Below are 23,985 nucleotides of genomic sequence, written 5' to 3' on the forward strand. Positions count from 1 at the left end.
TTTTATAACATTCATGTTATCATATAATCATATAAACCAAACCTCCAAACTTGATGTTACCAGAAATTTTACTGGATTTGAATTGTTCTTACCACCACCGTTGTGCAAAGCTCATTAGATTGGCCACTTTGTGAAAATCAGGAATTCTGAAACATTTATGAAATATTTTCAAGTATAGAAATAGTGACAGCTTAGTATAATTTTGAAGTACTATGTAGCAATATCACTCAGTAAGTTCCATAAATCATGTGTCTCTCCTTCTGCAGCTGGAAATGAAGACGCTGCTATTAACAGTAGAGTTTTCTTTGACAGAAGTGAGATAACATGAGCACAGTGACATGACTAATATGATATTTCACAAGCATGTATTTCCTTGCATATCCTCCTTCAGACCAGTAATGGGTACAGTAATTTACCTAATCTATTTAGTGTCCTGATCAATAAACTCTAAATCTATAACTTTCCATGTGGTTAGTATCTAGAATAAAACTTTTATATTAATGAAGCTAATGACATTCACAGATGTTAGTGTAGGTATTAATGCTCATAGATTCATAGAATGAAAACAAGTTGCTCAGACTACTTGAGCCTTAAATAATGTGACTAATGCTTTAAAGGGGCAAAAATTAGTACCTTTTTAAAATCCTCTTGAAAATTACTAGGATATTTCACAGTCATTGCTTCCAGAATCTGGTTTTTAACCTTTGGGCAATTGTGTATCATAGGCTTTGTTTCAAGGTTTCTGCTGTCAGTCACATTCTCTGGCGGAAGTAAATGCAGATTGCCAGTTGCTAAAGATTATTATATAATAAAATGCTTTTAGCAATAAAATTAAATCAAGGGGCACATGTGGGGAGGAATACTGACTGGGATGGGGTTATCTGGGGAAGGGGGTGGTTAGGGTCTCTTATTCATCCACCTCTCACCCACAAGGGTTCTGTCTTTCTGTCTGAACCCCACTGTATTTAGAAGGATCAAATAACATTACTTGAAAGCATTTTGAAAGTGGCAAAACTGTATAGGCAAATGTACTTGCTGTTAATAGTAAGTTAATGGAACTTTTTGAAAGAGTATAACCTTACATTTCAGCAAGTCCCAGTATATGTTCTTCCAAAAGTGGAGTATCAAGCTTGTTATGGAGCTGAAGCTCTGACTGAAAGCGAACTGTGTCGCCTATGGACTGAAAGTTTATTGCATTCCAACAGCTCCTTTTATGTTGGTAAGTTTATAACAGTCTTTGTTCTCCTTTTTTATTCTCTTGTAAGTACATACTTTTTTATTCAATTATACATGTCTATTCTATACTTTTTGTTTTCAGTTTTCTGATTGTGTTAACATTCCTATTAAAACACCATCCCGCCGAAACTGGTTTGGCTCAGTGGATAGAGCATCGCCCTGCGGACTGAAAGGTCCCAGGTTCAATTCCGGTCAAGGGCATGTACCTTGGTTGCGGGCACATCCCCAGTAGGAGATGTGCAGGAGGCAGCTGATCGATGTTTCTCGCTCATCAATGTTTCTAACTCTCTATCTCTCTCTCCCTTCCTCTCTGTAAAAAGTCAATAAAATATATTTTAAAAAAAAAATTTAAAACACCATCCCCTACTCCAGAGTTACATGGCAGTGTGGGACTGATGATCTCAAATGTCTTAATTTCCCTCTTAGCCCATATCTATTTAGTTGTACATGAATCTCAACCGAATCATTTTATTTTTAAAATACTTTATTTAATAGTGTAAAAAACTAAAAATATAGAGGTGTTTTCTAATGAGCTTCTTTGAAAGTACTTTTTAATTGGTTTAAGCATATGTTTTTAAAATTTAAAATTATAATCTCAAATATTTTTTTAATGTATTTTTATTGATGAGAGGAAGGGAGAGGGAGAGAGAGATAGAAACATCAATGATGAGAGAGAATCATTGATTGGCTCCCTCCTGCACATCCCACACTGGGGATTGAGCACACAATCAATATATTTTTATTGATTTCAGAGAGGAAGGGAGAGGGAGAGAGAGAGAGAGAAGCATCAATGTTGAGAGAGAATCATCAGGCCAGAAATTGAACTATGACCTCCAGGTTCATAGGTCGATGCTCAACCAGTGAGCCACCCCGGCCAGGCTAAAATCTCTAACACTGATGAAATAGTTTTTCTTTAAGTTTGTTTTTGTTTTGCATCTTTTGGGGGCAGGTAGTCAGGCAGGGATTTAATTTGTGTTGGCTGGGTTCATGTATAGTTAACATACTTCACATGAAGAATTATTGATATTGTTCCCTCCCAGTGGAATGCCTAATCCCACACATCTCAGCCAACTCTAGTTGCCCCTCTATTAAGTCATTTTCTTCCTGTGATCTCTCAATACATTTTTTTTTTTACTGTTTTCATGACTTGTTGCTTTCTACTTTATTGTTTTGTAAATCTATCTTTTCTTTTTTTTCTTTTTTTTTTTAATATATTTTATTGATTTTTTACAGAAAGGAAGGGAGAGAGATAGAAAGTTAGAAACATCGATGAGAGAGAAACATCGATCAGCTGCCTCCCGCACATCTCCCACTGGGGATGTGCCCGCAACCCAGGTACATGCCCTTGACCGGAATCGAACCTGGGACCTTTCAGTCCGCAGGCCGACGCTCTATCCACTGAGCCAAACCGGTTTTGGCTGTAAATCTATCTTTTCATTAAACAATAAGCAGTTTAAGAATCTGGTGAAACTTTGGTTTTGAATTACATTTCTCTGTTAATTAGTGATGTTGACCAAGTTTCCATATGTCTTTTGGTCACCTGTACGTCTTCCTCGGAGAAATATCTATTCAGGGCTTTTGCCCACATTTTATTTATTTATTTATTTACTTTATTTATGTATTTATGTATTTATTTATTTTATTTCATCACCATTTATTTCCTTTATGCCCTCTTTCACCTCTACTCATCTCCCTCCCCAATCACCACACTGTTATCCATGTCCATGAGTTCTCTTTTTTTTCTTTTGCTCAGTCCCTCTACCCGCCTCCCAGCAGCACTTCCTTTCCCTCACCCCTCACCCCTAATGCTCTCTAACTATAAGTCTGTCTCTATTTTTCTTGGTAGTTCAGTTTGTGCATTAAATTCCACATATGAGTGAAATTATATGATAGTTGTCTTTCTCTGACTGGCTTATTTCACTTAGCATAATGTTCTCCAGGTACATCTATACTGTCACAAAGGATAAAATTTTCCTTCTTTTTACTTTTGTCCACTTCTTAAATTGGGTTTTTCTGGTGTTAAGTTGTCTGAGTTTTTTATAAATTATGGATATTAACCCCTTATCAGTTGTATCATTGGCAAATATGTTCTCCCATTCAGTAGGTTGTCTTTTTGCGTTTTTTTGTTGTTGTTGTTGGTTTTGTTATTTTTTTCAATATATTTTTATTGATTTCAGAGAGGAAGGGAGAGGGAGAGAGAGAGAAGCATCAATGTTGAGAGAGAATCATCAATTGGCTGTTTCCTGCATGTTCCCCACGGGGGATTGAGCCCATAACCTGGGCATGTGCCCTGACCAGGAATTGAACCGTGACCTCCTGGTTCATAGGTCGACACTCAATCACTGAGCCACGCTGGCCAGGCTGTAACATGGATTTTTATATTGGCATGATTATCTAACATATAACTCAGGTCTTTTATACCACTCTTCCTTGGTACATTTCAGGGTTTCAGTGTTTTATCACCACCTGTTTTGCAGAAATTATGAATTACTTTGTAAAACAGAAGTGTAATCTTGAAAATTTGCCATTTTGTTTTTTGGAATTATAGATTTATGCCATGTTCAGAAGAAAGTAAAACTTTGAATATACTGTTTTGATTTTATTTTTAACCATAAGAAATCTTATGTGTGCTTTAATTAAAAATAAGCCAGATTTTTTTCAGCTTTACTGAGGTATAATTGACAAAATGGTAAGTTATTTAAATATAATTTACAAAATAGTAAGATATTTAAACTGTACATCTTGATGATTTGATATACCTATACATTGTGAAAAGATTTCTCCCATATAGTTAATTAACACATCTCCTCACATATTTATATTTATAATTTTTAATGAGAACATTTAAGTTCTATTTTGTCAATTTTTAATTATAAAATAGTGTTATCGGCCATAATCACCATTTATACATTAGATCCTTAGACCTTATTTATCTTATAGCTGAATGTTGTACCCTTTTACCAACCTCTTGCTAGTTCCCTGTTTCCCCATCCCTGGGAAACACTCACTTTTCTACTCTCTATTTCTAAAAGTTTGACTCTTTTTTTTAGATTTTCTGTACAAGTGCTAACCATGCAGTATTTATCTTTGTCTAACTCATTTCATTTAGCTTCATGTCCTCAGGATCTATCTTCGTTGTCATAAACAGCAGGATGTCCTTCTTCCTCCTGTATATATATCACATCGTTGTCATAAACAGCAGGATTTCCTTCTTCCTCCTGTATATATATCACATCTTTATCCATTCTTCTATTGATGGATACTTAGGTTGTTTCCATATATTGGCTATTGTGAATAATTAAGATGGCTTTTTATAATCTTAATTTTTATCTTAAGAACCAAGTATGTCTTAGGGATGTGTAGAGAGTGTCCAAAACAAATTTTATTCTTTTGCTTTGATAATAAATACAATATTTCTCTAAAAATTGAATCTCCATAAAAATTCAACTTTTATAGCAATTAGAAGCACCAATATTTTAAGTTGTTATTCTTACACTAGGGGCCCAGTGCATGAATTTGTGCACCATGAAAGGAACTGTGGGCCGCGAGGCTGTGGTGGGGAGCGGGGGTTTCTTGGCCCATCCTCCATGCCCCCTCTTGTCCCCTCCCACCATGGCCCCCAGTCCCCTCTCTGCTGGAAGCCGGTGTGGCTGGTGGTGCCGGCCCTGCTTGCATCCACTGATGGTGCTGAGCAATTGGGACCAGCGCCAGCAGCGGGTGCAAGTGGGGCTGGCGCTGGCAGCGGGTGTGAGAGGCGGCTGCCAGCTCCGATCACCCCTTAGGAGCAGGAGGAAGTGGAGCAGTAGCAGGTGTGAGAGGCGGCTGCCAGCTCCAATCACCCCTTAGGAGCAGGGGGAAGTGGAGCAGCCCTGAGGGGTGATCAGGGCTGGCGCCAGCAGCGGGTGTGAGCAGCGGCTCCGGTGCCAGCAGCAGGCACGAGCGCCAGGCGGGGAACCGTGGCACACAAGAGCAAAGAATTTTCAATAACCACCAGAGGCTCGCCCTGATGACAGCCCCCATTCACCTGCTCCACCATCCTGCCGTGGCCAATGCCCTTCATGTTCTGTGCACACCCCCTGGTGGTCAGCACACATCATAGCAACCGGTTGTTCTGTTCCGCTGTTTGGTCTATTTGAATATTAGGGTTTTATATATATATATACACTGGAGGCCCGGTGCACGAAATTCATGCACGGGGGGTGGAGGTGGGGTCCCTCGGCCTAACCTGCACCCTCTCCAATCCGGGAGCCCTCAGGGGATGTCCTACTGATGGCTTAGGCCTCCTCCCCATGGTTCTCTGCTGTCTGTGGGGGCTGCTTGGCTGCTCCCGGGTTGCTGTGGGTGATGGCCAAGCAGGCCCTGCTCTCAGTGGCTGCCCCCCAGGACTGGAGGACTCCAGTGGGGTTGAGAGGACTGGGCGCCGCCATCTTGTGGCTATGGGTGCCGCCATCTTTGTGTCAGAGTGACAGTTAATTTGAATATTACTCTTTTATTAGATAGGATAAATTGTGGACTTAGAGATTATTTCTCTCTTTGTTTTTGGTGTTGACACATGTAATCTTTCCTACATTCAGCACATTTTTAAAACAGCTCTTTTGGAATGTAAAGATTCTTTACAGTTATTACAGTTTTATAAAAACACTAGAGGCCCAAAGCACAAAATTCATCCAAGAGTAGGCCTTCCTTTCCCCGGCTGCTGGCACTGGCTTCCCTCTGGCACCCAGAACCTGGGCTTCGCTCGCAGGTCTGGCTTCATCTGGAAGGTCGTCCAGAAGGACATCTGGTCTAATTAGCATATTATGCTTTTATTATTATAGACTAGGGGCCTGGTGCACGAAATTCGTGCACTGGGTGTGTGTGGGGGGGGGGAGTGTCCCTCAGCCCAGCCTGCCCCCTCTCACATACTGCCTCCTCTCACGCCTGGCACTCGTGCCTGCTGCTGGCCCCTCAGGCGTTGACCCCCATCATCCTCCAATCGCAGGATCGGCCCCTTGCCCAGGCCTGACGCCTCTGACAGAGGCGTAGCCCCCCATCACCCTCCGATCGCCTGATCGGCCCCTTGCCCAGGCCTGACGCCTCCGCCAGAGGTGTCAGGCTTGGACAGGGGACTCCCATCTCCCCCCGATCACTGGCTCTGGCCCCCACCCAGGCCTGAGGCCTCTGGCCCAGGAATCATGCCTGGGCAGGGGACCCCCATCTCCCTCTGATCGCTTGCTCCACCCCCCGCCCAAGCCTGAGGCCTCTGACCCAGGCTTCAGGCCTGGGCAAGGGGACCATCATATCCTCCCAATCCCCGGCTCAGCCCCCCGCCCAGGCCTGATGCCTCGGCCAGAGGAGTTGACCCTCATCACCCTCCGATCACCAATCACCGCATCGGCCCCTTGACCAGGCCTGAGGCCTCCGGCAGAGGTGTCAGGCCCGGGCAGGGGACCCCCAGCTCCCCGTGGTTGCAGGCTCCGCCCCTGCCCAGGCCTAACGCCTCTGGCTGAGGCGTCCGGCTCGGGCAGCGGGGACCCGCAGCTGCAGCGGCCCCGCGATCGTGGGCTCCGCTTTAGGCCCAGGCAAGGAACCCCTAGCTCCCGGGACTGCCAGCTTCGACCGTGCCCAGCTCCCATCGCTGGCTCCACCCCTACTTCCTGCTATCACTGGCCAGGGCGGAAAAGGCACCTGATTCTCCGATCATGGCTGGGGGGCAGGGCAAAGGCGGCCCCAGGGCTGCCTTTGCCCTGCCCCCCAGCTCTTAGCTCCCCCCTGGGTTTCCGATCACTGTCAGTGGCAGGGGGCTTCTTCCTGCTTTCCCTTTCGCCTCCCTGCATTGTGCCTACATATGCAAATTAACTGCCATCTTGTTGGCAGTTAACTGCCAATCTTAGTTGGCAGTTAACTGCCAATCATAGTTGGCAGTTAATTTGCATATAGCCCTGATTAGCCAATGAAAAGGGTATCGTCGTACGCCAATTACCATTTTTCTCTTTTATTAGTGTAGATCTTTAAAGAGACTGGATAACTTGGTTTTTAGTTTTTTAAATGCTACAATTGTTTTTAAGTTTTATATTTTATTTTAGGTCATATCGATGCTTTTACTTCAAAGCTTTTCTTGCTAGAAGAAATTACCTCAGAAGAATTAAAAGAAAAAATTTCAGCACTCAAGTAAGAAAGTTTACTTTGTGGTAGTGATTGTTAAACTTGTTAATATGATCACAAATTTTTCTTTATTTCTAAATACTGATCAAATTTAAATACTTCCATTTTCAAAACTTTTAAGCCTTTTATACATTGAGGCTTCTCCTGACGCAATTTGTGATCTATCCATATTAATCTCAATCTCCAAATTAAATATAATGCCAGTGGCACCAGTCTTTCTATGTAAGACAGCGGAGGCTGGAGCAAAGAGTAGCCCATCATCTTGGAGGTGCACAGAACCATACATTGCACCCCTTTTAGGGATGGGAAAGAAAAGGACAGTCACAGACTCTTAGCTCTCAGGATTGTATATACTCATTTAGACGTACTAATTTCTAAAAGTTTACCCCTCTACCAAGCATTTCTGTGCATCAGAGTGAAATGAATTTACTCAGAACAATAAATGCAAAGGAAATAACTTATGAGCATTATGTAATTTGCACCTCCCAAATTTCTAGGAAGGACTGGTGGTAGCATTATCTCCATTTTATATGTGAGGAAACTGGGACTCTGACTTGCCCCGGAGCACACAGCTAAGCTAGTGACAGCCTTGGTAGATAATATATTTGATTTACCACTTAGGATGAGAAATTGTCCTGATTTACACTGGTTGCATAGTTCCAGCCTTGAGGCTTGACACAGTTTTTCAAACTTTATTTCTCTGCTTGAACTTATAAATGTCCACTTCAATTATAAGAATTGCTTCTTTCCAGGGCTAACCTATGTAAAGCTTTTTCATACATCACATTTACATACATTTACATATGTAAAGTTTTTGTGTACATTATTCAGCACCTGTCCCACATCACCCAGTGAAAACCATTTTTAAATAAATAAGAAAGGCAATGAGTTTAGGTTTAGAAAAGATATAAAGAAATACCTTATATTTCATTTGTCTTTATCCTGTCCCCTGTCAGTGGCTTATCTGGCATCACTCAATTTCTCTAAATTTAAAGTATCTCTCAATTTCTTTGGAAGCTAATTTAGGACCATTTCTAAAAGGCAAGCTCTTATGCAGACTGGTTCTGCTAAAGACATCTGAACATTTTTAAAAGTTTATAATTTGAACGTAAAGTAGTGATCTCCTTACAACTGCTCTAACAAAAGCCATTCCTTGGTGATTTTGAAGAAAACACAGGAAATGGCAAAAAAAAATAAGTAAATATACTTTAATCAAATTAGAAATAAATTTTGGTATTCTGTGTTTTAGCTGTTTTCTGAGGGCATTTCTCTTCCTAAAGATCTATAATTGTTAAGAGTAAGGGGTTTTTTTTTTGTTGTTTAATTATACATGAATTTCTTCCATTTTCTAGGATTTCAAGTTTATTTAATATCCTCCAACACATTCTAAAGAAATTAAGTAGGTAAGTATTTTTTGGACAGTTTCATTGATATGTCTGATTTTCTTGGATGAAAATTCAAGAATACAAACTTTGAATATGTGCTGTTAGGAATAAATATAATATAACACAGAAGATTTATATTTTTTGTGTCAACGTTGAAGTTGTGAAAATATAACTAAAAAGATAATATTTACATTTTTCTATAAGGCTTATTTTATTGGTTTCCTATTGCCACTGTAACATACGATTACCACAAACTTAGAACAACACAGTGTATTCTCTTACAGTTCTGCACGTCAGAAACCTGAAATCATCTTCCATTGGACTAAACTCATGTCAGCAGGGCTGGTTCCTTCTGGAGGCTCTGAGGGGACAATCATTTCCTTGCCTTACTTTTCAGCTTCTAGTGGCTGCCTGTATCCCTTGCCTTTGACTCCTATCTCCATCTTCAAAGCAAATCACTCAAATTTCTGCTTTCCTTGTCACATTTGCAAAGCCATTAAACGTAACATTAACAGTTCTGGAGATTAAAATGTGGACATCCTGGGTGACCATTATTCAGCCTACCATAGATATATTATTCACATTTTCAGAGTAAGGAAACAACATAGACTAGTGATCAAAAGTCATTAGCTCCATGGAAAATATTAGAATATGGATTCTCCACCCAATCATTTATCAAACTAAATAAGTGAACTTGTTACATGAACTTTTGTATCTTTCTGTTGTGTCCTTACCAAAAGATAAACTAAAAAACAATTCAAGAAAGAGTCTGATCAAAAATCTCAAAGTTCTAACTCTCCTACTTATGAAATGATGGTGTTGAGTTCAGTAATTTTCTAGGTACTTTTCAGCTCTCAGATTCTGTGATTCTGTAGCAGGATTTTTATTTTATGTATTCTGTTATTCATATAAAACACAGTGCTTATACATGAAATTTTTTAAAATTTATTTATTGTTGAGAGTATTACAGTTGTCCCCAATTTTCTCCCTTTTTGCTCCTCTCCACGCAGCCTCCCACCCCATCCCAAGCTTTCACCACACTATTGTCTGTGTCCATGGGCTATGCATATATGTATATATGTTCTTTAGTTAATCTCTCTCATCCTTCCCACCCGCCTCCCTACTGAGATTTAATTTGAGTCAGTCTATTCCATATATCCATGCCTTTTGACCCATTTTGTTTGTCAGTTTATTTTGTTCATTTGATTCCACATATAAGTGAGATCATGTGATATTTATCTTTCTCTGATTGGCTTATTTGCTTAGCATATACTCCCCAGGTCTATGCTGTCACACAGGGTAAGAGTTCCTTCTTTTTTACTGCCGCATAGTACCATAAACCCTTGATTTGGTGGACTTCAGATTTAACAGACAAAATTTCCAGTCCATATGTCATGTGAAAATTAACACCCTAATGATATTAAGATGCTTTTAATAAGATTTGCTTATAATTAAATTAAAAGGTTTTTTGTTATTGTTACCAATTCACTGTTATTTTTAATAAATTTTTGCATATAGGCCATATATTGGGGAAAACACTGTATTAATCTCACCGATGTAAATACATATTACATATCGACAGCTATCTGCAAGAACAATGTTTGGCAAATGATTAGCATGTGATCAATTAGCACGGGAGGTAATTGATTCTGTTGTGGCATTGCGTGACTTTCTGCAACAATTGAATGCCTGCCAGCAGATGTTCCCATGTGCACTATGCCATGCCCTAGCTGTATGCATTTGTTTTGTCACTAGAGGTGACTGGTGAATGCACACATTTACTAGACCTATTCAATATAAATTTAAAATTACAGTAATACATATAGAAAACTTTTCAGTGAAACTAAACTTTTCATACATATTTGATTTTAATTACACAAACATGTCTACACTAGAGGCCTGGTACACGAAATTCATGCACAGGAGGGAGGGGTCCCCTCAGCCCAGCCTGCATCCTCTCCAATCTGGGACCCCTCGGGGGACATCCCTCTCACAATCCTGGACCACTGGCTCCTAATCACTCGCCTGCCTGCCTGGTTGCCCTAACTACCCACCCCTGCCAGCCTGGTCACCCCCAACTGTCCCCCCCACTGGCCTAGTCGCCCCTCACTGCCCCCTCCCCCGCCAGCCAAGTTGCCCCCAACTGCCTCCCCACAACAGCCTGGTCGCCCCTCATGGCCACCCACCAGCCTGGTTGCCCTACACAGCCTGCTGCTCAGTCGTTTGGTCGTCCTCACTAATCCCCCAGCAGGACTGAGGGGACTGGGCACCGCCATCTTGTGGCTGTGGGTGCTGCCATCTTTGAGGGTGGGGCAGTCAGTTAGCATATCCCCCCCCTTATTGGCTGTGTGCACCACCATCTTTGCGATGGCATGAGGGTCAATTAGCATATTCCCTCTTAACTAGATAGGATAAGTGAAAACAGGTAAACTAATTTGTCAAATTTTTAACATATGTATTTGGAAAACTTACTTTATTCTATAACAGACTTCAGCTTTAACAGACACCCCTCGCCTGAATTAGTTCCTTGTAGCAAAGTTTAACTACATTCCATGGTGTAAATGTACCATAGATGAGTGGATAACTCATCTACTGATGGGCACTTGGGAATCTTAGTTATTGTAAATAACGCTGCCCTAAACATAGGGGTGCATATTTTCTTTCTGATTGGTATATCGGGACTCAGGATAAATTTCCAGAAGTCGGATCACTGGATCAAAGGGCAGTTCCATTTTTAATTTTTTGAGGAAACTCCACACTGTTTTCCACAGTGTCTGCATTCCCACCGGCAGTGTACTAGGGTTCTTTTTCTCTCCTCCCCTCCCCTCCCCTCCCCTCCCCTCCCCTCCCCTCCCCTCCCCATGCCATAAATTTCTGGGTGTTCATTTTGTATCCTGCTACTTTCTTGAATTCACTTATTAAATCTAGTAGTTTTTTGGTTGAGTCTTTAGAGTTTTCTATGAAATTTTATTGTCACTATCTTGGTTTGTGTATTAGGTCTACTGCAAATGTAAAAAAAAAAATACCACAAAATTAGTGTTGTAGAACAACACGAAGTTATTATCTTGCAGTTCTATAAGTCAGAAGTCTAACAGGTCTCCCTGGGCTAAAATCAAGGCATTGAAGGGCAGCTTTTTTTCTGTAAGGCTCTGGTGTGTTCTGTTTCCTTGATGTTTGTGTATTCTAGAGGCCACCTGCTTCCTTGGCTCATGCCCCTCTTCCTCCATCTTCAAAATTTCAAAGGCAAATTGAGTCCTCCTCACATCACATCACTCTGACCTCTTCCACAGTCGCATCTCCCTCTGAGTGTCTTCTGCCTCCCTTTTCTACATATAAAGACTCTTATGATTATAATGGGTGAACTAAGGTAAACTCCTAGGAAAATCTTACTGTTTTAAAATTGGCTGATTAGGAACCTGAATTCCATCTTGATTCTCCTTTGCCATGTAGTGTAACATATTCACAGATTCTAGGGTTTAGGACATAGGCATTTTGGGGAGGCCATTTTATTCATCGTGTATATTGTACTTTTGTGGCACTTTTAAGATACTCTTCTTTGAAGCACCTGTCTCATTTTTATAAATTCTTTCTGTAAACCAAAACCACCCTTATTTTTAGTGAAGTTAGTTAAGCTATGATTTTCATTGATGAAATGTCAATCTTTAAAATATTATTTATTCCTATTACCAAATCAACTATTATTCATTTCTTTATATGGAAATATGAAAGTGATGGTTTGGGAAAGAAATTCTCCAGAGGGTAAGAATATTCTGTGCCACCTTGGTCTATTACTTTTCTGTTTAAAAATTTAATGAAAACGTAACTTATCAGGTTTGTAGGCAGATCCATAACACTAAAGTATGATTAATTCTTATTTTTAATGACATATTATGGGGGAAAACTGATGTTCTCCTTAGCACTTTTGAGCTGAAAGAATGTAAAATCCTAAGAAAGCACCGTATATTAATCATATTCTTCTAGCTCTTTATGTTGATACACTGAATTCCCTAAAGCTTTCTAAGGAAAAATATACATTTGATGTTTGACAGATCTGATTACTGTGACAATGGAGATTATGACTAAGGGTATGGCCTGTGGAGTTCAACTGTCTGATTTTTATCCAAGGCTTATACTCAGAACTTTGGGCATATTGCTTACCATCTCTAACTCCCATTTGTCTTTAGTACTAGAGACCCGGTGCAAGAAATTCGTGCATGTGTAGGGTCCCTAGTACTAGAGGCCTGGTACATGAAATTTGTACATGGGTAGGGTCCCTAGCCTGACCAGCCATCAGGGCTGATCAGGGCCTTCCAGCTGCCGGCCCAGGCCTCCCTTCCCAGGCTGCCAGCCAGGGCTTTCCTTCATTCCATGCCTCCCCCTGGTGGTCAGCGCACATCATAGCAAGTGATTGAACTCCCAGGGGGACAATTTGCATATAAGTCTTTTATATATAGACTAGAGGCCCGGTGCACAAAAATTTGGGCATTGGCAGAGGGGAGTGTCCCTCAGCCCCACTTGTGCCCTCTCACAGTCTGGGACTCCTCGTGGGATAACGACCTGCTGGCTTAGGCCCGCTTCCGGGTGGCAGAGGGCAGGCCCAATCCCTAGGTTCCTGCCCCGCAGCCCCTGGTCGGGCTCAGAGCAGGGCCGATTGGGGAGTTGGAGCACCGCCCCCTGTCATGCACAGAGCAGGGCGGATTGGGAGGTTGGGGCACTGCCCCCTGTCACACTCAAGGCAGGGCCGATGGGGAGGTTGTGGCGCCACCCCCTGTCACGCACAGAGCAGGGCCAATCAGGGGTTTGGGGGGGCTCCCCCTTGTCATGCACAGAGTAGGGCCCATCTGGGAGTTGGGGCGCCACCCCCTGACACACACAGAGCAGGGCCAATCAGGGGGTTGGGGTGCTGCCTCTGTCATGCAGAGCAGGGCCCATCAGGGGGTTGGGGTGCCGTCCCCTCTCACCCACAGAGCAGGGTTGATCGGGGTTGGGGTGCCGCCCCCTGTCACCCACAGAGCAGGGTCGATTGGGGTTGGTGTGCTGCCCCCTGTCACACACAGAGCAGGGCTGATCAGGGGGTTGGGGAGCTCCCCCCTGTCACACACAGAGCAAGGTCGATCAGGGCGTTGGGGCGCTGCCGCTGTCACCCACAGAGCGGGGCAGATCAGGGGGTTGGGGTGCTGCCCCCTGTCACACACACAGCAGGGCTGATCAGGGGTTTGGGGAGCTCCCCCATGTCACACACAGAGTAGGGTCGATCAGGGGGTTGCAGCGCTGCCCCCATGACGCTGCTCCAGGGGCCAGGAGGCCTCTCGGCTCCGCTGATCCCAGGGCCGGGAGGCCTCTCTGCTCAGCTGATCCTGGGGCCCTGAGGCCTTGTGGCTCTGCTGATCCCGGGCTGGGAGGCCTCTCTGCTCAGCTGATCCTGGGGCCCTGAGGCCTTGTGGCTCTGCTGATCCCGGGCCAGGAGGCCTCTCCACTCAGCTGATCCTGGGCCAGGAGGCCTCTCCGTTCCGCTGATCCCGGGGCCAGGAGGCCTTGTGGCTCCGCTGATCCCGGGCGGGACGCCTCTCAGCTCCACTGATCCCGGGGCCCTGAGGCCTCGCTGCTCTGCAGCTTCATGGCTGTTTGGCTTCGCTCCACCGCTTGGAGCCTGCGTATGCAAATTAACCGCCATCTTTTAGCTTCTATAATTGAAACATTGTATCTTTTGGAGCTGTTGCTTCAGGAGCTTAGAGCCAGCGGCAGGCGGGGAACCTTGGCTTCCTCCATTGCCGGGCCAACCAAGCCTCCTGTTCGCTTCAGCTGCCTCGCTGCCGGCCGCCATCTTGGTTGGCAGTTAATTTGCATATCACCCTGATTAGCCAATGGGAAGTGTGTCAGAGGTAAGGTTAATTACCATGTTTGTCTATTATTAGATAGGATAGATAGATAGATAGATAGATAGATAGATAGATAGATAGATAGGGTTAATAATATTATGCCTTGAAGGTTTGTTGTGGAGGATTTAGTAATAAAATGGATATAAGCAGTACAAGAGTTAACTCATGATAAACATTCAATATATATCAACTGTTATTGTTACCCTTATTTTCGTAGCACCTCATATTGTATTGTGATTGTTCTGTTGACTGTTTCTGCTACTTTCTTTTAAACTGCTAAGTGTGGTGAATGTGTCACATTCATTTTTGTATCTCTCTTCACCTATTACTAGATACAAAGTAGGTGCAATGTTGGTTGAATGAATTAAAATGTTCTGTATAAGAATTATAAAAATGTACATTCATGAAATGTCTTTCTGTATAAATGTGTTGTCCATGGATTAGAGAATTAGGCAGACTATTTGTTTCCCATTAAATTATTGAAAACTTACAAAGTGGCTGATAAGACAGTAAAATGAAAATAATTATATATCTTGAACTTTGGAATAAGAATTAAAATTAGTTACCTAAAAGATGTGAAAATAGTTTAAAAGACTTCTTAAATCTTATTTGGTCATAAAAGTATTTTTAGAGATGATATTCTATTCCCATATTGTTTTTTATTTTACTCATAGACCATGATTAAGAAAATGCTGTTAAAATTGACACACTGCGTTGAGTTTTATTCTGTGGATTTAGCTTGCAGGAGGGTTCCTACTTGTTGTCCCATGCAGCAGAAGATTCTTCTCTCCTGATCTACAAGACCTCTGATGGAAAAGTTACTAGGACAGCATACAATTTGCATAAAACACATTGCAGCCTTCCTGCTGTACCTTCCAGTCTCTCAGTTCCCTGGGTTCCATTAGACCCCAATCTGTTGTTACCATATCATATACATCATGGAAGAATACCTTGTACTTTTCCACCTAAGTCACTGGGTCCCACAACACAACAAAAGGTAAGATCTTTTTTTAAAATAAATGTTCCATTGTGTTGTTTATTATTAATCTATTTCACCAAGTATATAGTGTTTCACCCTGATATCCACATTTGCCATATTAATCATAATACCATTGTAAAAACTTCATCCATAGGAAGGATAAATAAAGTTGTATGCCCTACTGAGTTCAGTTGTTATGTCAGGAAACTTTCTCTTTTTTTGTATGCTTTATAAATCAACTAAAGGAAATTCTACTAGCTTGCCCGGGTGGGAGATGGGGAGACGGCATGAGTAAGGCATCCACATAGTTAAATCCTTGTGTTCCTATGAAAAGCAAAGTTATGTTTTTGTTTATGATACTGCTTTACTTCATTAAATATTTGAGACAATTTACAGAAGAATACATACAATAAAATTATGATGCAATTAAAAATTGATAAGCAGGATATAAACACATATAAAAATAAGTGTTAGTAATTAGGGAATGCAATGTGCCTTATTAAAAGTACAATAAAACACTCCCTGCCATGTGAGGATGCAACAAGAGGACAGCTGTCTACAAACCAGGACACAAGTCCTCACCAGAACAGAATTTGCCAGCACCTTGATCTTGTACTTTTCTGCCTCCAGAACTGTGAGAAATAAATGTTTGTTTTCTAAACCTCCCCTGACCACCCCCCCCACCAAAAAAAAGTACAATGAAATGTTAAAGACTTTGTGTTTTGCTAAGTATTGTATAACTCAGTATTTATTGAATTATAATTAATGTTACTCTCTTTATAGAATCCTTCCCAGAAATACCAGTTGAATGATTTTTCTCTATCTGAAACGTCTGTAAAGCCATGACTAGAAATACTCTTTTCCACGTCACTCATTCTTTATATCACGGAAGAAATTTCAATTTGAGTTTAGTTTTAGTAAAAGTTTTGTCCCCAACAAATATGAATATGAATGTTCAGTAAACAAAAACCCAGTGTATTTTCCTTCCGTGTTGCAAAAAATCTTTGAGTCAAAATCATTGTCTGAGTTCTGTAATCTCTTTAACATGTGTGTCCCAGAACATATATCACTTGTCTATCCATGGATGTTTTCCATTCTTGTATTTTCTTTCTTTGTGAGTAAATATACTCAAGTCCTTTGAAAAATAGCTGAATTTTTTTTCCGTAAGTTAGTGAATGGGGTGTTTATATGTTTTTCAGTTTCTTAATGTTACTGTTTGAGAAGATCTTTTTAGAAATAAGGACTCCTTACACATTCTTAGCTAACTCTGTTCAAGAAGATCTATAAATGTTAATTAGTTGCTACTAGTGAAAGATTAGAGAAAGTTAATTGTTAGCATTTTAAGTCATTTCATCTAAAATTTTGGTTGGCTATTTCTAGTTTACATGTAATATAAGTAGTGATTTTTATAACCTCCTAAAGCACAATTTTCTTAACTAAACAATAGTAATTGAAAACTATTTTTGAAGGATTTATATTATTTCTAGAATAATGATTTCCTTTTGATTTAGAAAGTCTGATGTTAGTTTCTCAATAATTCTCTATGGAGTGGCTTATTCCTTTTAATACCTTGACACAATTCAGTATGTCCAGGATTTGGCCACATAAATGCCAAGTTAAACAATTCAACTATATATATACTACTGAACACTTTGTTCATTTGTATTTTTTTAGGATGGTTCATGCAGCCTGGCTGGCATGGTTCAGTGGTTTGAGTGTCAACCTATGAACCAGGAAGTCGGTTCGATAACCAGTCAGGGCATATGCCTGGGTTGTGGGCTCGATCCCTAGTGTGGGGCATGCAGGAGTCAGCCAATCAATGATTCTCTCTCATCATTGATGGTTTTATCTCTCTCTCCCTTCTTCTCTGAAATCAATATTTTTTTTTTTTAAAGCTGCTTCATGCATTCAGTCCAAGGACAAATACTTAATGAGGTTATCCAAGGCCCAGTTGTATAGCTCAGCATTAGGTACACTCAAAATTAGGTAATGCTTGGTTTGATTTTTTTCTCTAAGCCCATGGAAAGTTTTTGATGACCTCTGACACACCTCCCTAATCTAGCCCTACATTGAGTGGGAGTTATCCCACTTTCCTCCCTACTTCCTGCTAGTTAGGCCATAGAAATTGGACGTTCTAATCTAACCAAGGTAGGCACAGGTAGGGATACTAGCCTTAATAGCAATAGGAAAAGACCAAAGCTTCAGGGAACTTGGGGAAATAAGACACTATATGAAACAGAAATCATCTATTTCATAGTGTAAAAACTCATATAACAAATGTCTCTGCCTCTAATGTGATCCCCTAGTCTCTAGTCTACTTGAATTGATATCTCATCTTCATGTAGTGCCTTAGGCACTAAAACCCTAAGAGTACCCCAGTAGAGCCTCCCTCTGCACAGAGCAAAGCTTAATAGGAGGATCCCGTTTGCTTTTTGTGCCACTTCTGACTTCTGCTTCCAGGCCTTTTGCAATGGGTCTGTGCCTATCTCTTTTCTCCTTCAGCAATCTCTGTAATAAACATTCATTAACACACACACACACACACACACACACACACAGTCTCACAATGGAAATTTCAGAATGCTTGCTTTCCTCAGTGATATAGTAGATAACAGTGTGGACAGTATACTTTTATAGTAAACTAGAGGCCCGGCACATGAAATTCGTGTGCGGGTAAAATGCTTAGGCCTGGCCTGTGATCAGGGCCATCTTCTCCAGCTGCCTGCAGCCAGCCCCCACCACCACCACCACCACCACCACCACCCCCAACTCCTCCCCCCAACCCCCCATGTCCCCTGCCATCACCCACCCCCGGTTCCCCGTTCATCATCAGGCGATTGGAGCCTGCCGGTCAGGGAAAGGGACCAAAAGATGGTCAGTGCGCCTCATAGTGACTAGTTGAGCAATCGTTCTGGTCATTCTGCTATTAGGATCAATTTGTATATTATCCTTTTATTATATAGAATAGAGGCCCAGTGCACAGGTGGGGGCCAGCCAGCCTGCCCTGATGGGGGCCCCGGATTGGGCTGGGGTCCCCCTGGGGGGTGGGGCTGGCTGGGGCAAGGGGCTGCAGGTGGTTTGCCAGCCTACCACGCCCCCGATCGGGGTAGGGGTCCCCACTGGGGAGCAGGGCAGCCGGGCGAGGGGCCACGGTCATTCTGGTCTCTAGTCGTTCTGCCATTTTGGTCGCTGGGCTTTTATTATATAGGATACTAGCTGCAGTGGGGAGTAGTCTAGATAATCTAAAAGCCATAGCACTTTTCTAATCAGTATGTTACAGAAGTTCATCAGATTCAGACACACTAGCAGACTCTGATCCCAACTCAAGTTTGTCCTTTCTAGTCATCTAATTGTAAACCAAAAAATGCCCCTACAGGGACAAGATATTAGGTGAGAGAAGCTTGGGTCTGCTTCATTCCTAGTGAGCGAGTAACCCTTTGGAACAATGCTAGTAATATGTCTGTTGGATTAGGAATAAGAGAGTGTTGGGAGTTCCAGTATCACCCATTACTCCAAGGTTTACACTTCACTGGACAAGATGTGAAGGGTACAAGGTGGCTAGGGAAAATAGAGGCAGAGCCCGGCCAGTGTGGCTCAGTGGTTGAACGTCATCCCAGGAACCCAGAGGTCCCCGGTTTGATTCCTGGTCAGGGCACATGTCCTGCAGGACACATGGCCTGCAGAAGGAAGCCAGTCAATGATATTTCTCTCTCATTGATGTTCCTCTCTCTCTGAAAATCAATAAAAAAATATTTTTAAAAAGAAACATAGAGGCAGATATGGACAGGTTCTGGGGGAAAGGTCTCAGGTTATGCAGCTTTGGTCCTCTGTGAGGCATGGCTCTCCATTAACCTATTTTAAAACTTTATGCTCTCTCAGTGGCCAAGGAGATGGCAGCATTTCTAGATCTCATCTTCAGAATGACTATAATTAGCAAGGGATTGTATCTTAAGAATATATCTCTCTCTTCCCTAGACAATGAATTATATCTAGAAAGTGAGGATGAGCAGCAACTTGCACCGAAGAGTAGACATTAAGGCAGAACTGGCACCCCAAAAAGTTTCTTCCCCCGCTTCCCTTCTTTCTCTTTTTCCATCCTCTGTGGTCTCCTTCCATTTTGGAATTTCTCCCCCTTTACCAGCTCTAACCTTCTTGTATTTCCTTTCCCTCCCTTCATAGTTTTCATTTCTCTCGCCTGCCCTTCAGCTTTGTTATGGCAGACATGTTGCTAAAAAGGCCTGTAATTCCCTCATTTTCTAATTTAACATTTCAACCTCTTCCAAATTTAACATAGAAAGTGGTTTCCCCTCCACTTCTCTTCATCTACCCTGATCTTGAAAATTTAGCCCTTTAAAACTTTGTGAGATTAAAGCTTATTCAGAAGCAGCCAGGTGGTTAGGGATTAAAAAATATATAAAGGACCACTCACAAAGAAAGTAATACATGTGGTAATAATGACTGTATATAAATATGTTGTAAACATGTTAAACCATTTTCTGTTCTTTGCTTCATCTCTTAGATTAGTGGAACAAGAATGCCTACACTCAGCCGCAGGAATCCAGTTTCCACGGAAACCAAAAGCCTGCCTGCTCAGCAAGTTGAAAATGAAGGAGTGGCTCCAAATAAAAGAAAAATAACATAAGGACTCTATCGTGGAAAATGAAGAAGAAACAGTTATAGCAGTTCAATTCAGAAAAGTTTGAGGGGACACATGCCTAAAAGATCAGTAGACAAGATGAACATTTTTCCTGTAGTGTCCTTGAGAGTTCTTAGAGTACCTTGAAAAAATGTGTTGGCTGTGTGGGAATGTTTTAACTAAAATGGAATGCTATACTCTTAACTCTTGATGTTTGAGGAGAACCTAGATATGTTTTAACATTATCATGGCAGGGAAATATATAGCAAAGAAAATTATTTTTGTAATAAACCTTTTTCAAAAATTATAAATAGGAAAATAATTTGCTTTTTTTTCAAGAGCAACACTTATTGTGTGTTATATTAATTGAGCTATATCACCAGCCTGCTGAGAATGGCTCAAAAGGTTAAGTCTTGCCACTGTCAGAGATAATTTTGAGCAACATGAAACCTTGTTTCTGACCAATTGTGACAGTTTTTATATATGATTTTTAAATGATTATTGTTGCAGGTTAATAAAGTTAATACCTTTAAAAGCTTAGCAAAATTCCATTGCAGAAGCCAAATTTTAAAATAATAAGCTTCCTGCCTTTGAAAAGTTAACAATTTTTGTTGGGCAACCATCAGTTTGTTAAACAACTTTTATTGTGTTACAGGTTTGATGACCAATACCTCTATCTCTTGGCACAAATCCCAGCTGAGTGTTGAAATACACTGAAAACAGAGATGAGCATGTTTTCCAGAAACATCTCATTATTTCAACTGATAAGGCTAATGTGTGGTAAAACATAAGCTATTTTTCCCTTATCTATACTGATTAATTTAAATTTTCTATAACCATACCAGTGAATTTGGGAAAGTACATGATCAGCTGATATTAATGTAGCTAATTTGGTCTTAAGAAGGGGTGGACTTATTTAATTTTTATATTCTTGTGCTTTAATGTCCACTAAAGTTTTCAGAGATACATGCAACATTTGTAAAGCAGGTTTTGCAATCTACGGCAATATGAGCTTTGTTTTTGTAATTTTTATGTATTTTATATTAATATTAGAAATTTACAATATAAGAAATCTAGAAATTTCTAGATTCCTAGAAATCTTCCCAACTGTGATAAGAATTCAGCATTTTCATCTTCGAGTACCAAGTTTTGTTTTGTTTAGACTTTTGGTCAGTTATAAAGTATTTTTATTTAATGAGTAATTATTAGTAAAATTGTTTTATGTATTTTAACATATGATTTCCTCATCCTCCCACTTCCTTTTTAAAACATTGAGCCTCTTTTTTAATGGATTTGGTTTTTTGTTTTGTTTTGTTTTTAGCTTTGTCACAGACTCCCATGTCCCAGAAATACTTACGTTGTGAATCATTTGGCACTTAACCTAGGGAAAGTCAGGGATTCCCTTGGAATTTGCTCTTTTAAAAGAACCAGACGATGATTTCTTCAGACTTCTAAATACCAGAAAGTCTTGGCTTTTCATTTTCTTTTTTTAATACTACTTTTTACTTAGTAAAATGATTGATCTTGCAAGTGATTATTTTGAAATTATCTTAGCCATACATTTAAGTAACTGTGATAATGTATGTAAAGCTAGTCTTAGTTTTCCACTTGTGCTTAAGTAAGCCTTTTATAAAACATATATTTGATCATGTCTTGTGTTCTTGTTCATGATTCTTAGTGCTGAGAATGTGTAAGTAACAAAATGACATTGACATTATAAGCAAAGATTTTTTTTTCTCTAAGAACAAAACACTCAGTGTTAGCAAGGATGTGATGAACCTAGCCCATTTATATGTCCACGGTGAAGGTATAATTTATACATACCTCTTGGAAAATATTTAATTCAGTAAAATTTGATCTAAAGTAGGTCCCACTCTTTCATAGCGTGTATGTATACATATATCACAATATTTATTTGTTTATTTGACTTACTGTCTTTTTTCTTCAATAATAGACTCCATGCTCCACCAGGACAGGGGCATATTTGTTTTGGTCACCATTATATAACCACACCTAACATAAGTGTCTGTCTTGTAGTTATCTAGTAAATATAGGTTGGCTGTATGAATAAATGAATGTGTAGATGTCAGGGATAGATCCTTTTCCCCAGAAGCTCACATTCCAATGAAGGACATGATACCGATCTATGTAAGTAAGTGCTCTGGTAAAGTTATATGAGAAAGTCATCTAACCTAGACCTGGTAATTAAGGCAGATTTTCTGAGATAAAGACTTGAGCTGAGTCTTTTAAAAATGAGTGAGAGTTAGGTCCTAGCTGGGTAGCTCAGTTGGTTAGAGCATCGTCCCAATATGCCAAGGTTGTGGGTTCGATCCCCAGTCAGGATACATACAAGAATCAATCAAGGAATGCATGAATAAGTGGAAGAACAAATCAGTGTTTCTCCTTTCTCTCTCTCAAAATCAAGAGTAGGAGTTATAAGGGAAGTATGAACGAAAGCCGCATATGCAAAGGTGAAAGATAAACAGATTATAGGCTGTGGACATAGGAGATGAGAAAAAAAGATACAGGACAGGGACAAACCTGCCATCCTGTGACATTTAAAATTTGTCCTGTGCAATGTGAGAGCAAGTAGTGAATTTTAATAAAAGTAAATAACATTCCCTGACCAGTGTGGCTCAATTGGTTGGTCATTGTCCTCTGAACCAAAAGGCTGCTGGTTTAATCCCCAGTCAGGGCACATGCCCTGCCCGGGTTGTGGGCTCCATCCCTAGTAGGGGGCTTGCAGCAAGCTGTTAATCGAAGTTGCACTCCCATATCAATGTTTCTCTCTTCTCCCTTCCTCTCTCTCTAAAATTAATAAAACTTGACAAACAAATAACATGATGAGATATGTGCTTGGGAAACCTTTTGTTGCCATTAGTCTAAGGCAGCGGTTCTCAACCTGTGGGTCGCGAACCCTTTGGGGGTCAAACGACCCTTTCACAGGGGTTGCCTAAGACCATGGGAAAACACATATATAATTACATATTGTTTTTGTGATTAATCACTATGCTTTAATTATGTTCAATTTGTAACAATGAAAATACATCCTGCATATCAGATATTTACATTACGATTCATAACAGTAGCAAAATTAGTTATGAAGTAGCAATGAAAATAATGTTATGGTTGGGGGTCACCACAACATGAGGAACTATATTAAATGGTCGCAGCATTAGGAAGGTTGAGAACCACTGGTCTAAGAAGTGGAATGGAATGGAGCTGGGAAAGACTGTAGAAAGAAAGAAAAATTGGAAATCTGTGCTGTAATTAAAAAATGGTAAAGGCTCTGAGTTAAAGCTGTAAGTATAGGGATGGACTTAAGTGATAATAGAAAAATGATAATTCAGTGATATGGTTGGTAGGGAGAGTCAAGTTTGGCCTCGTGTTTCTCATTTGGAGTGCTGGGTAAGTGATGGTTTTATGCATTGAGAAAGTAAGAGAATAGGAAGAAATTCAATAAAAATGTTCATTTTCTTTCACCATTTCTATTCCTTGGGTTTCAGGTTTTAATATTATATTTGTTATGTATTGCTACATAATAAATTACCCCAATATGTGGCTAGTTAAAATAACAAACGTGTTATCTCAGAGTTTGTGTGTGTCAGGAGCCTGGATGCCGCTCTGCTGGGTGCCTGTGGCTCACAGCCTCTAATAAAGTTACAGTCAAGTCCTTGGCTGAGGCTGCAGTCACTTGAAGGGTTGTCTGGAGCTGGAGCATCTGCT

The 23,985-nt window shown here is 40.8% G+C and overlaps 1 protein-coding gene across 6 annotated transcripts in view; it reads left to right on the forward strand.

The window, feature by feature from the left end:
- Positions 1–22,899, forward strand: part of ICE2 (interactor of little elongation complex ELL subunit 2) — a 78,645-nt gene extending 55,746 nt beyond the window's left edge. For all 6 annotated transcript variants that reach the window (XM_059699565.1, XM_059699562.1, XM_059699563.1 and 3 more), the window contains 5 exons: positions 1,090–1,219; positions 7,302–7,386; positions 8,733–8,783; positions 15,383–15,641; positions 20,143–22,899. In XM_059699565.1, coding sequence (XP_059555548.1) covers positions 1,090–1,219; positions 7,302–7,386; positions 8,733–8,783; positions 15,383–15,641; positions 20,143–20,265 — 648 coding nt within the window. In that variant the 3' untranslated portion in view covers positions 20,266–22,899. The remainder of the gene's footprint in view (positions 1–1,089; positions 1,220–7,301; positions 7,387–8,732; positions 8,784–15,382; positions 15,642–20,142) is intronic.
- Positions 22,900–23,985: the final 1,086 nt, after the last annotated feature.

This window comes from Myotis daubentonii, chromosome 1 (genome assembly GCF_963259705.1).
Source record: "Myotis daubentonii chromosome 1, mMyoDau2.1, whole genome shotgun sequence".
In the NCBI taxonomy this organism is placed as follows: Eukaryota; Metazoa; Chordata; class Mammalia; order Chiroptera; family Vespertilionidae; genus Myotis; species Myotis daubentonii.